At 46.6% G+C, this 16,688-nt stretch overlaps 1 protein-coding gene across 1 annotated transcript in view; it reads left to right on the top strand.

The window, feature by feature from the left end:
* Positions 1–16,688, top strand: part of LOC142768232 (endothelin-converting enzyme-like 1) — a 33,700-nt gene that overhangs the window by 13,295 nt on the left and 3,717 nt on the right. Inside the window, exons 3-6 of the mRNA XM_075870181.1 lie at positions 3,739–3,840; positions 5,463–5,621; positions 7,201–7,358; positions 9,590–9,874. Coding sequence (XP_075726296.1) covers positions 3,739–3,840; positions 5,463–5,621; positions 7,201–7,358; positions 9,590–9,874 — 704 coding nt within the window. The remainder of the gene's footprint in view (positions 1–3,738; positions 3,841–5,462; positions 5,622–7,200; positions 7,359–9,589; positions 9,875–16,688) is intronic.

The following is a 16,688-nucleotide window of genomic DNA, read 5'->3' as shown; positions in this document are numbered from 1 at the left end:
CCATCGGAGTTCATTTCGGGGAGATGGTCCGTAATTGTTTTCAAGTGAAGAAATTCGATACCGTTCTGAAGAACTTTCGTTCTATTCATGTCTTTTTTTATTTCTTAATTTGTGAAATTTAAATCAGGTGAAGCGCAGAAAGTCGCTGACTTGAATTCATATTTCTTGCCCTCGCTCATACTCGCAACTTGTTCAGTGATATTTCAAGTTGTATCGCACTCATATCGCTCGGTTGGCGTGATGTGTCGGGGAAGATAAAGGCAGCAAGTTGTGGCGGCAAGAGAACTGAAGCCCGATGGAGGCGGAAATGTTGTAAGCCCGTGTGCTCAGATTCGGGTGCACGCTAAAGAACCCCAGGTGGTCGAAAATTTCGGAGCCCTCCACTACAGCGTCTATCATAACCGTATGGCGGTTTCGGGACGTTAAACCTCACATATCAATCAATCAGAACGAAAATCACAGTCAGCTAGGCCGAGCAAGTCAAGCACGCATTCGAAGAAGGTAGCTAAATGGAGCAAGGCACGTTTTTCGCGGCTCTGCTGTGTGTTAACCCGGGGATTTCAAGTTCCGCGAAGGCTTTTCAGGAGTCCCAGTGGAAACGGGTGAGCACAAGCGTTTGGGCCTATTGTTTGAGAAGATATTGATTTTGCATGAGTACATGAGTAAACCTAGTTTTCTGCAAGCCTGAGTGGACTTAAAGAACTACGTTGTCGCTAGACTACTTCATGAAGATGGGTGCCTAGCTGCTGTCTGAAAAATGTGTTAAATGAAAAGCTTAAATTCGTGTTGGCTCGGCAACATAGTTCTTGCTTCCTTCTTTATTTTTCGCTTGTAGTTAAAATAATGTTTCAGTAACTATACGCTCCTTCATGTTAATGAAATTCATATAGCCGAGGTTTGAAACTATGTGAGTCTTTACTTCTAATAATGTCAATCAAACGCATGCGATAAAAATTTCTTGTAGCCCTGCCGTGGTGCTCTATCGGCTAAGGTACTCGGCTGCTGGTCGCGGGGTTGAATCTCGGCTGCGGCAGCTGCATTTCCGATGGAGGCGGGAATGTTGTAGGCCCGTGTGCTCAGCTTTGGGTGCACGGTAAAGAACCCCAGTTGGTTGAAATTTCCGGAGCCCTCCACTACGGCGTCTCTCATAATCATGTGGAGGTTTTGGGACATTGAACCCCACATATCATCATCATCCGAAATTTCTTGTAATAAAAATAACAGTCAAAATATAAAAAACGAACACAAAAGTCAGACATGCATGCCAAACGGAATACTTAACAAAGCACTATTACTGAACAATTTCCACATCAACGCGGCGAAGTTTCAGAACCCATGTGGAAAAAGGAAAGCTAACTGGAGAGGCCGACGCAATGGGAGATCCAGAGCTAAAAGTGTGGCGGAAGTCACCTGCTTCTAAAGCGGGTCGCGGAATTCGTTGGGCACGTCTGCATCACCACTCCTATGACCATGTTGTTGATAGCCGGTCGGAGTTCTGAATGGGCATTTTCATTCAGGTGTTGGACATCAAAGATGATGCAATGTGCTAGAAGCGTACACAGTGAGGGATGGTTTGCGTGGTTGCTAGTTCAGTTTATATCACTTCAGTATGAAAGCGGTCGTCTTCGAAGCTCGCGACCACTTCGAAAATGGCCGGTGCCGCAGCTTCCTTTTTCCCTTCGGCGCTGTGCTGTTGTGTTTCTCGAAGAAGGAAACCTAGAATTCCTCGACGAGATCGGCAGTGGGCAGTGTCTACGGCTTTTGATGTGGGAGACGGTGGTGAACAGTTCTCGTGTACGGTGGTCACAACTTTTGGAAAGCAGTACGTTGCCCAATGTTCTCATCTTAGCTTGCCGAATCAACAAAGTAGACGTGCCAGACACAGTAGGGTGATGTATCATTTGAATTGATTCCTGTTTTCGTTTTGCGCATGGTAACCTCATCCTTGGCCGAGTTTTTTTTTTTTTTTTCGATGTGGTTGGAGTCGGCTGAACCGTGCTGCTGCGAGCACACATGACGAGGGAATATTCGGAGGTGCCCCGTCTGGGTAAATAACAAGACATGTTAAATAAGATTTCACTGTTACATTATGTTCCATACCTCGAACTTACCGTCACTTCAGAAGAAAACATCCTGTTGTGGAGGTTATTCGGCCGACTTGCGCCGTTGCTCTGTTGCATAAAGTGGAGTAAACACGAAGTGCAAAGCGGCAAGTGTAGTGTAGATTCACAACATGAGTCGTAATGGGGCTGCGAACTGAATTGCACACAGACACTATACAAGCGAGTAGCGCACCACGTTTGCTCATAATCAACACAAAAGCGTTATGGTGGTTTTGGGAAGTTTGATTGATTTGTGGGGCTTAACGTCCCAAAATCACCATATCATTATGAGAGACGCCGTAGTGGAGGGCTCCGAAAATTTCGACCACCTGGGGTTCTTTAACGTGCGCCCAAATCTGAGCACACGGGCCTACAACAATTCCGCCTCCATCGGAAGTGCAGCTGCCGCAGCCGGGAATCGAAGTCGCGACCTGCGGGTCAGCAGCCGAGTACCTTAGCCACTAGACCACCACGGCGGGGCGAGGTTTTGGGAAGTTGAACCCCACATATCAAATCAGCATAAAAGTTTCGAATTTCCAGATTATGTATCATATTTTGGCATTGGGGCAGCCTGACGCGTCCGAAATCGCTTCGCACAGTTCGCCCTCTCTTGCTGGCGCCCGTTGGACATGCGCGATCCGCCACCGTGGCAAACATTGCGATGAGGAGTCCTCCGCTCTTCCCTACTTCCGGCTTCACAAAATGTGACGTATTAACGCCAGGTGGTCCAAATTTTCGGAACCCTCTGCCACAGCGTCTCTTATAATCATATGATTGTTTTGGGGCGTTAAACGCCACATATCAATTATCAATCCATGGTGGTCTAGTGGCTAAGGTACTCGGCTGCTGACCCACAGGTCACGGAATTGAATTCCGGCTGTGGTGGCTGCATTATAAGTGGAGGCAAGAATGCTGTAGGACCACGTGCTCAGATTTATGTGCACGTTAGAGAACCCTAGATGGTCGAAATTTCTGGGGCACTCCACTACAGCGTCTCTCATAATCATGTGTCTTTGTCTTTGGGACGTAAAACACCACATATCAATCAATCCATCAATCATTTATTCAATCAATGATCGTTTGCTTGCTGGCGATTAGCCGAGTCTGGTATGAAAATCTCGTGTGTTTATGAACGTGGCTTGCGATGTCACGTTGACACATATCATTGATGCATGGATTGATGCGTGGTGACCATCGTCGATTCCAGTAGGAAGTGAAGCTTTGCCCTTTGAAGCCCGTCGAAGAAGCTGCCATCTTAGGCATGGAGGAAGAAAAAATTAAGATGAAAAAGTGCACAATGTCGTAGAAAAAGAATAAAGTGAAAGGACGAAATAAAAGAAAGAAAATATGTTACATCGAGTATGTTCTAGTCAAGATTAGCTTGTTTTCATTGCTATCACACAGCAAGCACTTCTATTTCTTTTTCCCTACATTAAGAGCCTCAAGACCACCGTTTCATTTAAATAGGAGCGATGCATTTGCATTTACTTTTGCTCAATTTCTTTTATACGTCGAAGGCGGGTACGTCTTCATCGTAACCCCACTTTGCCTTCAAGTGCCACCCATTTTCGTTTGTGACGGAGCGCGCCTTCATTGCAAGTTCATTGGTTCGTTCGTTGTATCTTCTGCATTGCAGAAATGGAACACCTCGAGAGAATGTTGGAAGACCGAGAGGATCTCCACACTTTTCCTACGTTGTTCTTTCGTGATGACGCAACCGAAGATTTCGGAACACACGGTAATTCAGACTTAAACAGCACTCACGTACTCATGTTTTTGTGTGGGCATAAATGTTTTGTACACTTTGAATTGTGTGCGGTTGATTTCTCTTTTTACGTGGTTATTACACCGCTCCTTTGGTAAAAAATTATGTTATTTACTCATTCTTCTTTGAGCATTCTTAGTATTCTTTCGCACTTCATTATATTTCTTACATCTCATTGCCAGCACGTTACTATTGTGCTATAATGTTATTTTGTGATGCTCCACTTACTCATTGCTCCCCATCGGGCTTGTACAATGCTCTTAAGTAAATAATTAAATACTTCGTAGTTTTGATAATAATTACTTTAAAATATATATATATATATATATTTAAATTTTATAACAATGAAAGTAATGATTTTATTGAGTGCTGAGGTTTCAATTATTCACAATTTTTTTTGTTTTTTCTAGTGCTACCATGTTTTTTTTAATCTACATTTGCATTAAATTTTTACAGACCACTAAGTACCGTTGAGGAAGCCTAGAGCTTCCCAGCAATTTGTCACTGCATTTGGTCAAACAACGCAGTACACGTTAGTGGGTTCTACAGCTTGCCATAAATTTATATTAAAGACTTTCCTCTGAAGGACTGGACATGTGAAGCTTTTTCTCGGGTCTCGGTCTCTACGTTTGTGCGGATGAGTGCACATACCTTCTCAAGTTGTCGTGTCGTATCAAAGAGATCTCAAGTGTGCTATAGGACAGCTGATTTTGATGTGTGCTTTTTTGAATGTGCTCATGAATCCACCCTTGATTTTTTAAGACTAAGTTGATTTCGACCTCACTTATATTACTTAGAAGAATTGGTTGTTGAGTTAGTTTATCCCGAACTCTTGGTGGTTGTAATAAAGAAAATTGAAATGACAAACTCGTGGAATAATTCGTAGAACAATGTTTATGTAGTAGCGCATAGAGTCACATGCCCAGCGAAAGGTAGTTGGGGTAATGCGATCAGTGCTGTACCGCATTCGCCGTGCATGTGGTTCTTTCCTTTACTTCCTGAACTCTTTTCAAACATCATGCACTACCAACTATGCATTCATGCTTCATGTTGTGCCACGTTTCCTCGCGCTTTTTTAATTATAACACTTCTTTGTCGCATTCGTTCTCACTAGTCGGTGGTTTCTTTGGGCTGCGATGCACCACATTTACTCGTTTCCTCAGGGGTTGGCTGAAATTATGTACAACAATCGGAATCGCGGTGACATTCCTAGCGGCTAACTTTGCAGTCAGACAAGAGTGTTGGTAGGAATTTAATCTCAGCGTGGTTCTGTCGGACATGGTCAACCTGGAGTGTTAGTGATGTGTATTCTGGAGGAAACCATCTTTAATTATGGAACAATTGCGTCATTCTAATATGAGATCACGTGACATCGCGATGAAGTCATGAATTTAGGTTATCTGCGACGATAAGACAACGTCACTTGATGACACTATGACACAATGATGATTCTTTGAGTAGTTTCTGTGCGCGTCGACAGCCAATTTTCGCCTTTGATAAAGCATTGGATCATTTCGCCTTAATATCGCCACCTATTTAACTTTAAAAATTGTTTATAAACCACAAGACTCGCAAGTCTGAATGTCTATTGGCAGTGCCTGAGATTGCACCGCTTCCAACCTCCACGCCTCGATCACCTCGAACAACGGGAGGGAACACCCCAGCATCGCCATTGACGGTGGCCACGCGGGTCTCGCCAGGCTCACCTTTGCCATCAGTAACACCGGGAACGCAAGCGACCCGAACTCCAATGCGTGAGTGACCACGCACGGTGTATTCTGCGCTGAGTTATTGGAGCGTTTATTGGCTGGTTCAGGTTTTCGCGCTTATAATATCACTTCAAAACACTTATAAAGACCACTTCACATAGCTGCAAAGGAAACTTCAAAAGAATGCACAATGAGTCTAACGAATTACGACTTCAAAAAAAGATTTTGGGCACGGGCTCATAGTTTGATTGCGTCTTCCTCTTCCTGCAAGATCCACTTGTGACAAAACATTCTACAAGCTGAAAGAGTATTAAAAAATAAATTCCAATTGACTTGTTTTAGTTGCCTAAAATCCTATGCAGAGCAACCGTCAAAGTTAAAGTGCTTCTCAGAAATATTCGATATCGCACACACAAGTGATTAGTATTGAAAGCACTCTTACTTGGCTCAACTGCATTTTTTAAATATATTTAGTTTCTGGGGAAATACTACAGAACAGAGAGTTTTTAGCTAATAGAACTTTCAAAGTCGGTTGATTGTGTACGAAATTTGCTATTTGTTTTGTAATGTGAGGCGTACTTTTGATTTGATGAATAATTCCGGAGAAAGAGACAGATGTACAAGAAAAGTAGCCAGAAAGGGTATAGCATGACATTGATTTTAATATTCATGTAATTTTAAGGTCATTTTTACCGGGCTATACTTATGGCTCAATTTTAAATGCCGTCTTCGAAGATTTCGCAGACTTTGTCAATCATACGATGAATGGGCTGTTAGCCTTCTTGCAACGGTATACCCAAATCACTTTGACGGAGTCATGATCTTTGACGTTCAGTGCGAAGGTGTTGAGTGAAAATTTTTATACCAACACTTCAAATAAGTGAAACTATTCTCTAAGAGAACACCTAACGTTTTGTGAACAAAACTCGTTAAGGTCGAGGCTTCTTTATTAGCATGCGCCTTAGCCGTTATGAAGAGTGCATTGTCACGTACGTCGAGAAGGCGATGCTTAACTACGAAAATGAATACAAGCGTGGCCCCTTTTTACTCGCCGGAGACTTTGACGCGGACATTATGAACGACGACTGCAGGGCTAGTTCAATACAAAAGTGTCCCGTTGCGCTCTACTGTGCATTTCATATGACTACAAACGCCCCATCGTCACCAGGAGAACTTGTATCAGCATTGCCTTCTCGAAGTTTAGGCTATACATCCCATTCAAGATCTCTTGTTTTTTACTTTACAGACCACGAAACCGTTGTACTGCAAAGGAAACAAAGTTCCCTTGAACTTAAAGTATATGACTAAAACAATATCAGGGAGATCCTCCTCCTCTTCTCGTCCATCAAACAAAAGATATCTTGAAGAAACAACACAATAACCCATGTTTGATTAAATAAACGTTATGTATGTGCTGTATCGCACACCATTACCACATTTGTGTTACGCCTTTTTATGATAGAGTAGGGGCAAATGTACGTAAGAATAACGGTTTACCAGAGTTACCTGCGGAGCTGCGCCCACTCATCATCATTTTACTTCTTAGATAAGGCGAAATTTGGGAGATAATGATACCTAGGAACTGAAAAACGTCTACGCTATTTATTTGTCGAACCCTTATCAGTTGCAGGAGCTGCTCGCTTATATCGTCGGGAAGCAATGATTGCTGTCGGCTTCCTCCTAATTGTTGCTGGTGCCTTCCTCTTTTCTCTTACGTTGTGGACCGCCCTCGCACCAGCGCAGAAGGACGACTACGCTTGCAGCACTTCCATATGCGAACAGGTTGGACGTTCTCAGCTCATCAGTGCTCGTAGTCCTTGAAAGAAGTAATCAAAGAGCGCAAAGAGTGACGCTCAACAATACAACTGAAACCTTTTTTTCATAAAGAACAACACTTACATTTTTGTTCGTTAACTCATTGTATGACTTTAAGATTGGGAGATTGCGTTTCTTCACTGCACCTGATGACTACACCTCATGTTGTTCTTTCCCACTGTGACCCTCTTTCCCCTCGTCTTTTCTTGCATATATTTCTCTCATATTAAGCCCAAGTGTGAGTCTGCGCTTGTTTGTGTATTTTGTTACTTTCTCCTGTTCTTTAGCGCTACCAAGTTGCCATAGTGATTGCAAATGTGATTAGTAATAACTTTAACAACGATAAGCCAGTGTCATGAATCCGCTTAACTGGTTCTGAGGCGGATATAACCAAGCGCAAAGGCCTGGAACCTAGTTCAACTATAGCAGGCTGCAGTCACAATAGTTATTCTCACAAGGAGCTGGAGCGCCAACGTGGAGGGGGAGGGGTGGGAGATGGAATGAAGACAGTGCATGGCTCCTAAGTTTGCTATAAGCAATAACACTCGTCTTACAAGCCGAAGGGGATCGGATATAAGTTTTCTGGAAACAAATATATAATTATTTCAACTAATATAATTCTTAATGTGGATTCTGAAATATCGTTTTGCGTTTTAATGCGATCTTTGAACTCACGGGGACCGTATGAGATGCTTCATGAAAATAAGTCTTAAATACAGTCCTGTCTTTGTAGCTAACAATTATTACCAAAACAAAGCGTTATATTGCGATAGGCGAAAAAGGAATGCTAGTACTCTTTAGCAATGTCCTGGTCGCTAGCGAAAGGTACGCGCACTGCATGTTTCAGACCCGTGCACTCGCTTTGCACTAATACGTACAGATATTGCAGTGGGCTTCACTAATCAAGCTATTTGAATACTTAGCCTTACTAGTTCACTTCAAAATTGTTTGTAGATAAATAACTTACTAATTAAGTTTCACGACTTGGCACCTGCCTTCGCATGACTCCTTCGGTCACTATGAGTATCACTAAAATCGCCTGTCATCCATTTGTAGCTTTGCTACGGTTCTGCTCACCTGAAATGTTACGTAATATTTTTCAGGCTGTTCCTCTTTGCCGACTCAGCTTTTGTTGGAGGCCCCATTTGCGTGAGACATGCAAGGCCCTCGCCTCTGTAAACACTAGTGATTAAAAATTGCAACAGAAATATTGGTGCCATTTCGAATATTCCCAGCCCCGCCATGGTGGTCTAGTGGCTAAGGTACTCAGCTGCTGACCCGCAGGTCGCGGGATCAAATCCCGGCTGTGGCGGCTGAATTTCCGACCGAGGCAGAAATGTTGTAGGCCCGTGTGCTCAGATTTGGACGCACGTGAAGGAACCTCAGGTGATCGAAATTTTCGGAGGCCTAGCTCTACTACGGCGTCTCTCATAATCATATGGTGGTTTTGATACGTTAAACCCCACATATAAATCAATTGAATATTCCCAGTAATGATACTTTAAAAAGCTGCAATTTGTCACCTACAATAACGGTGCCTCCAAGAAAGATGCCTGCATACTGGTCATAGATAGTGGAGTCATGCTTACGTATTTAATCCTTTATTATTAAGGGGGACGAAGTGTTAATGCAGCGTTCGTCCATTCACTTATCACCGATTGGTTGTGTTAAATAAAAGTAAACTTTGCAGTAGTAGTTTCGAGAACGATGTTATGACGTGTTGCCCACAATGGTCTGCCTTTGGTTTGTTGATTTTCGGGGCTAAAATAGGAAGTATATACCCATTTTAGAAAGCAACGTCAGCGCTATTGCATCGAGATTACTGATAAAAAACGTCTCGTGCTGCTAAAACTCATTTGTTTTGCATAGTGAGGCAGAGTTAATACATACACATTTAGTGCCTTCAACCTAGACAAGAATACTCTTTAAATAAACTGAATGAATGAACATGTCAAGCCATATGCTGGTATTTTAAGCAATCGTGGGATTGTTTCGACAGAATAAACGTTTAGGGTAGTCTTAGTTGGCATCCTCCTACGATAGTAGGGTGATAAACCGCACCATTCCCTCTTATTATGCACATTTATGACTATCTTTGAAGTACTCACGCTCTCCTCGAATGACATTTATTGTGCCGTGTCACAAAAAACGTTCCACTTCTTAATATGTCAAAAAGATCGCTATTGTGCTAACTCCAGGTGAGGAAACAGCTCTCGGAGTACGCCGATTCCACAATAAACCCATGCGACGATTTTTACTCCCACGTGTGTGGGCACTGGTTGCGGAAGGCCGAAGGTGGCACGTTCATGGCGGACGCCAAGAAGCAGTTCATTGCCAGGCGCCACGAGCTGCTCGTCTCCCCGCCTAAGGCCAGCGAACCCAACAGCCCCGTGCTCGAGACGGCGCACGTCTTCTACACGTCGTGCCTGAACATGTTCGAGGCACCAGTGGTTTTAACGAAGGCGCTGCACGATCTTTTTACGGTACGTAATACGAAATAGTCACACCGTCCTTTACATACAGCACGAGAGGGGACTAGAGTCATACAGCACTAGAGGGGACTCAGCCGCTTCGAACATTCAGCGACCATCAAAGTGATGGGTGGTGCACAAATTTGCCCAGTTTTTGTGCTTGTGGGCTACGAATGAATTTGTGGCACTGTTTTGATTTGTTTCTACTTTTGGTTTGTTTTACTTTTGTTTCGACTAGTAAAACGGACTGCTGTGAACTTGGTGAACGAAATTGAAACGGTGAGCCTAAAAGTAAAAGACTAAAGTGATACAGCTGGACATTTGCTGATTGTTGTTCAGTGACAAAGCAGCTCCAAACCACGCAAAGCCAACTGGAACCACAATTACCAAGATTCGACAATTAAGTGTACTACCAATCGTTCCCGTGCTCTCTGAAGCAGCTTGTGTGGAAGATCTAGTAGGCACTAGCACAAAAGTTCCCTGTGCTTTTTAAAAATATATATAAACTTCTACGCCTTATCTAGTGCCTTAGGTGAGACGTATGGGCAAAGCTGTCGTCTTTGAGCTTTGAAGCACCTCTTCCACTCACGTGTGTAACGCCGTACGTAATTGCGTCTATACTAACGCACCGCAACGCGTTTCCCTCACCGCAGGTGTTGGAGCGGTGCCAAGTAGGTCAGCCGCAACTTCGCGTTGACGTCGCGCTCCCATCACGCGCTTCCCCCACAGGTGCGTACATACGGCGCTCCCTCCCTCATCCGTAGCCCACTCGCCGCGGCACCCACAGCTGACAGCTCCTGCTCCCGCTCGCAACACACTTATCTCTAGCTTCATCTTATCCACCACTCGCAACGCTCCATCACAGGTCGAGTGGAAACAGTCTTTCGACTCATTGATCTGGGAGAAAACTTACAGGAAACTCAATCCACCTCCCGTGTAATTGCTTTCCAAACAAACGTTTACTCGAGTAAACGCTACAGCGAGTTTCGCTTCAAGCCGTTCTTCCAGCACCTGCATCGACGTGCGCTTCAAACGCGGCAGCGCCGAATACACAGCTGCTTTATCATATTCTCAGAATTCCCTCAGCCGTCGTGTGGTGTCGGCAGCAGATGTAGGGGACGATGAGAACAAACAGAAACATCTGCAAACAACAACAAGGTTAACATGATGCTGGTAATTAGAACAAATAAAACAAAAGGCCACAACACCATAAAAAGAACAGTGTTCAACCACTCATCAAGCAAATCTTTGGACAGGATGAGAAACAAGGACGGACAAGAACAAAGTAAAATGCTCTCACGCAAATCAATATAAAAGACTACAATGAATGAGGAAACACGCCATCGCCTTGAAGAAGTTACCTAGGAGCTGAAGGCACAATCCTACACCTCCCAATATATATATATATATATATATATATTGTGATGACGTTCATTGAACCGGAGAAGTCGCAACGATGTCGCAACGAAAAATGGCCGTACGACAAGTCTGGCAAAAGGCGGCCCAGGTTCTCTGGCGATTGTGTTAGGGGCTCGACGATGTAATTCACTGGTGAGGTTGCGTCAATGACACGGTATGGAGCATGGTACCGGGCCAGAAGTTTAGAAGACAGGCCAGGAACGTGCGGGGGCACCCAAAGCCACACGAGGGAGCCAGTACAAAACGTAGGCGCTATGTGATGAGCGTCATCATGCCGGGTTTTTTGTAGACCTTGAGCCTCACTTGTCATAGACCGAGCCAACTGACGGCAGTCTTCAGCGTATCTGGTGACTTCCGAAAGCGGGGAGCACTCCGATACATCAGGGCGGTACGGGAGTATGGTGTCGAGTGGGTGGGATGGTTCGCGGCCGTACAACAAAAAGAACGGGGAAAAACCGGTAGTCGCTTGCGTCGCGGTGTTGTAAGCGAAGGTAACAAAAGGCAAGACAGCGTCCCAGTTAGTGTGGTCGGAGGAGGTGTACATCCTCAGCATGTCGCCAAGTGTGCGGTTGAACCGTTCAGTGAGACCATTCGTCTGTGGATGGTATGCGGTAGATTTCCGGTGGATGATGTTGCATTCAGCGAGAATAGCTTGGATGACCTCCGACAGGAACACTCGACCCCTATCACTGAGTAATTCCCGTGGAGCCCCATGGCGGAGAATGAAGCTGCGGAGAATGAAGAGTGGAACTTCGTGGGCGGTCGCTGCTGGTAGAGCTGCAGTTTCAGCGTAGCGTGTCAGATGATCGACGCCGACAATAATCTACCGGTTTCCAGAGCGACTATATGGGAGGGGGCCATAGAGATCGATACGCACGCGATCGAATGGGCGAGCCGGGCATGGGAGCGGCTGTAACATGCCAGTAAGGTGCCGCGGAGGTGTCTTGTTCTGTTGGCAAGTGGTGCAAGACTGAACGTATTTCTGCACAAAGCGATACATTCCTCGCCAGTAATATCGTTGGCGCAGCCTTTCGTAGGTTTTCAGGACACCTGCGTGAGCACTTTGAGGGTCTGCATGGAAATTCATGCAGATGTCAGAGCGCATATGAGTTGGGACAGCAAGGAGCCACTTCCGACCACCAGGCATGTAGTTGCGGCGGTACAGAATGCTGTCTCGCACGGAAAAGTGGGCTGCTTGTCGGCGTAGCGCTCTCGTGGAAGGGACAGCAGACGGATCGGTAAGGTAGTCGAGTAACAATGCAAGGTATGGATCTTTACGCTGCTCCGAAAGCATGTCAGTGATGTCTATTGGTGACAAGGTGGTAAAAAGTGGTGACAGAGAAGCCACATCTGGGGTCAAAGGCGATCGCGAAAGTGCATCGGCATCTGCATGCTTGCGACCGGAACGATATACTACACGGATGTCGTATTCTTGCAATCGAAGTGCCCAACGTCCCAGGCGTCCGGACGGGTCTTTCAATGTGGACAGCCAACATAGAGCGTGGTGGTCTGTGACCACGTCGAAAGGGCGGCCGTAAAGGTACGGGCGAAACTTCGTCAAGGCCCAGATTATGGCCAAACACTCCTTCTCTGTCACGGAGTAATTCAATTCAGCCTTCTTGAGAGCGCGACTTGCATAGGCGACTACGTATTTGGCTTGGGTGCCTTTCCGTTGTGCCAAAACTGCACCAAGACCGATGCCACTTGCATCGGTGTGAATTTCTGTGGCAGCAGCGGGGTCGTAGTGACGAAGAATGGGTGGTGAGGTCAGCAGGCGGCGCAGCTGGCGAAATGCGTCGTCACATGCAGGTGACCATGCAGATATACCTTTGCTGTTGGAGAGCAGACTTGTTAGAGGTGCGATGATGGACGCGAAGTTGGGGACAAAGCGACGAAAGTAGGAGCAGAGACCGACGAAACTTCTTAGAGCTTTCAGTGATGTGGGCAACGGGAAGTCAGCGACAGCCCGAAGCTTATCGGGATCCGGAAGAACACCGTCTCTTGTGATGACATGTCCCAAGATGGTTAGTTTTCGTGCTGCGAAGTGGCACTTTTTGGAGTTAGGTTGTAGGCCCGCAGAAGTTAGACACGTCAGAATCTCGTGGAGGCGAACAAGATGTGTCGGGAAATCAGACGAAAAGACTACGATGTCGTCCAGGTAACACAAGCAAGTTTTCCACTTATGGGCACGCAAGATGGTATCGATCATGCGCTCAAATGTGGCAGGTGCGTTGCAGAGCCCGAATGGCATCACTTTGAACTCATATAGACCATCTGGCGTTACAAAGGCTGTTTTAGGGTGATCACATTCAGCCATTGCCACCTGCCAATACCCAGAACGCAGATCCAAAGATGTAAAGTACTCGGCGCCTTGTAAACAGTCAAGAGCATCGTCTATTCGTGGTAGCGGGTAGACATCTTTCTTCGTAATCTTGTTTAAGCGGCGATAGTCCACGCAAAATCGAACGGTGCTATCTTTTTTCTTGACCAGAACGACAGGTGATGACCAAGCGCTTTGAGAAGGCTGTATCACTCCACGTTTAAGCATGTCGTCTACTTGCTCCGTAATGACGCGGCGCTCTTCGGCGGAAACGCGGTAAGGACGCTGTCGCAGAAGCAAATGTGAGCCGGTGTCAATAGTATGAGTGATAGTCGTGGTGCGGCCCAAAGCAGGTTCTTGAAAGTCGAAAGAAGAGCGAAACTTGTTAAGGAGAGCAACAAGTTGGCGGCGATGCGAGAGGGGAAGGTCTGCGTCAATAGCATTGTCGAAGGCTGACAAACTTGATGGCTCAGACGCATGAGTTATTGCGGCAATGTGACATGGCGTTTCGTCGGTAAGAATAATATCATTGATATGGTCGACAGGTTGCACATATCCCAACGTTTCACCACGAAGTAAGCTGATGGGGTAGTTGCAGTGGTTGGTAACCAGCATTACGGTTAAACCAGATGTAATTGTAAGAACGGCAAATGGGAGAACGATGCCCTTGCGTTCAGTAAAAACAGGAGATGGCGTAAACACCACCGTGGCGTCAGGTTGCGCCACACATGAAAGGCTTACAGGGACCGAAGCTTCCGGGGGCAAGGTGATGTCGTCGTCAGCGATGAGTTTGCAGAGCCGAGGAGACCGGTCGGGTGGTTGAAATTCATATGTTGGCACAAGGGACACTTCGGCACGGGAACAATCGATGATAGCTTCATGACCTGATAAGAAATCCCAACCGAGGATAAGGTCATGAGAGCAAGATTGCAGAACAAAAATCTGTACGACGTACAAAACATCTTGGATGACGACGCGCGCCGTACACAGAGCCGAGGGATGAATGCGTTGCGCGCTAGCCGTGGACAGCACCATGCCACAGAGAGATGTGGTCACTTTCTTCAGTTTCCGACAAAATTTGACGTCCATCACAGAAACGGCGGCCCCGGTATCAATTAACGCTAATGTGGCGACTCCCTCAACATCGACATCAACAACATTTTTCGGCGAAAACGGAGGCCTTGGGAATTGCGCACAAGTTGCAGTTCTTGCCTCCGGAACTGCACTGATTAGTTTCCCTCCTCAGGAGGTGGTCGACGACGCATAGGCGATGGCGACCGGCGACGAGGGGATGGGAAACGAGCAGTCGATGGGCGGCGATCCGAGTCTGAGTGCCTCTGTTCATATGCAGATGCGGTGGCCTGCTGCGGCGCGTAGGTAGGAGTTCCGAAGTATACGTTTGCAGGTGTGGGGCGACGGCGGCAGAAGCGTGCAATGTGGCCAGCGATGCCACAGGCGAAGCAGATAGGACGATTGTCTTGAGTGCGCCACTCATTAGATCGATGGAAAAAGCGAGGTGAAGGCCTGTAAACTGGAGGCGAGGCCGGAGGAGGTGGAGCTGATAAGGCGACTGGATGCGGTGGGGGCCGCGCGACCACAGCTGCGTAGCTGAGAGGTGAAGGTGGTGCAGGTGGTGCGTAGCCGACAGCTGAGAGATTAGGCGCTACTGAAGTGCACGGGTAAGGGGCCTGCACTGTAGGGAGGACATCACAAATTTCCGTGCGTATGGCCTGCTGCAGTGTCGTAGGCAGGCTTGCGGTGGGCGCGTCGCTATGCGGCAGCAGGGAGAGCTGTCGGGCGACTTCCTCCCTGATGAAGTCTTTCATCTGGTTGGACAGACTTTCTTTGCAAACGTTGGCATTTGTGAGTGTGACGGCCGAGATCGAATCCGGCGGTAGGACACTCTGTCGGGCGATGGAACGCTGACGGCGCAATTCATCAAAGCTCTGGCAGAGGCTTACGAGGATTGCCACCGTGTTCGGGCTTTTCGCTAGCAACATCTGGAATGCGCCATCCTCGATGCCCTTGAGAATCTGCCGAATTTTTTCTTCTTCGGGCATAGATGGATTCACACGCTTGCAGAGGTCGAGCACGTCCTCTATGTAACAAGTAAACGTCTCGCCAGGCTGCTGGGCTCGGTGGCGCAGGCGCTGGTATGCGCGGAGCTTGCGGACCTCTGGTCGGCCGAACGCTTCAGTGACGAGTGTCTTAAAGGAAGACCAGTTGGCGATGGCGGTTTCGCGGTTCGTAAACCAAAGTTTAGCTACGTCTGCCAAGTAAAATATAACGTAGGCGAGCTTAGAGTCGTTGTCCCACTTGTTACTGGCGCTTACGCGTTCGTACAAGGAGAGCCAGTCCTCGACGTCTTGCTCGCCACTGCCGCTGAAGATTGGTGGGTCCCGTTGGCGAGTAGCGCCGGGGCAGGTAGACGGGACAGCCGGTGGTGCTGGCTGGGCTGGGATGGGCTGGTTGGCGACTGCGTCAGTCATGTTTTGCAGTGGTCTCTCGAGCAACTTGCGAGAGCGGAGCTCCAGGTCTGCTTGGGGATCTCAGCAGCCTCCACCAAATGTGATGACGTTTATTGAACCGGAGAAGTCGCAACGATGTCGCAACGAAAAATGGCCGTACGACAAGTCTGGCAAAAGGCGGCCCAAGTTCTCGTGCAATCAGAGCACGGGGTTTTTCCTTCTCTTTGGAAGGCGCATACACGTTAGTGCGTATGCTCCACTACAATATATATATATATATATATATATATATATATATATATATATATATATATATATATATATATATATATATATATATATATATATATATATATAGCTTCACATATGCCAAATTCGGCATTTCGTGACGCCGATAGACGACGAAAGTATGTGACAGGTGCAAAAATGATAATCATGAGATGTGTTTTATGTGAGGACATGACTACATGCCACAGTCAAGGCGCCAATACATTTCGACATGACGCCGTGCACGTGCTCTCCGGTGTTCATTTCATCGCGTCACGCCGGTGTTGCCACGTTAGGTGCCGGTCCTACCGTATGCTCGCAGGTGCGTGCTGCGCTGCGTTGCATTGACGCA

The sequence above is a fragment of the Rhipicephalus microplus genome, chromosome 8 (genome assembly GCF_043290135.1).
Source record: "Rhipicephalus microplus isolate Deutch F79 chromosome 8, USDA_Rmic, whole genome shotgun sequence".
Classification (NCBI taxonomy): Eukaryota; Metazoa; Arthropoda; class Arachnida; order Ixodida; family Ixodidae; genus Rhipicephalus; species Rhipicephalus microplus.
The sequence above is the reverse complement of the archived record's forward strand: the minus strand, read 5'-3'. Positions and strand labels throughout refer to the sequence as shown.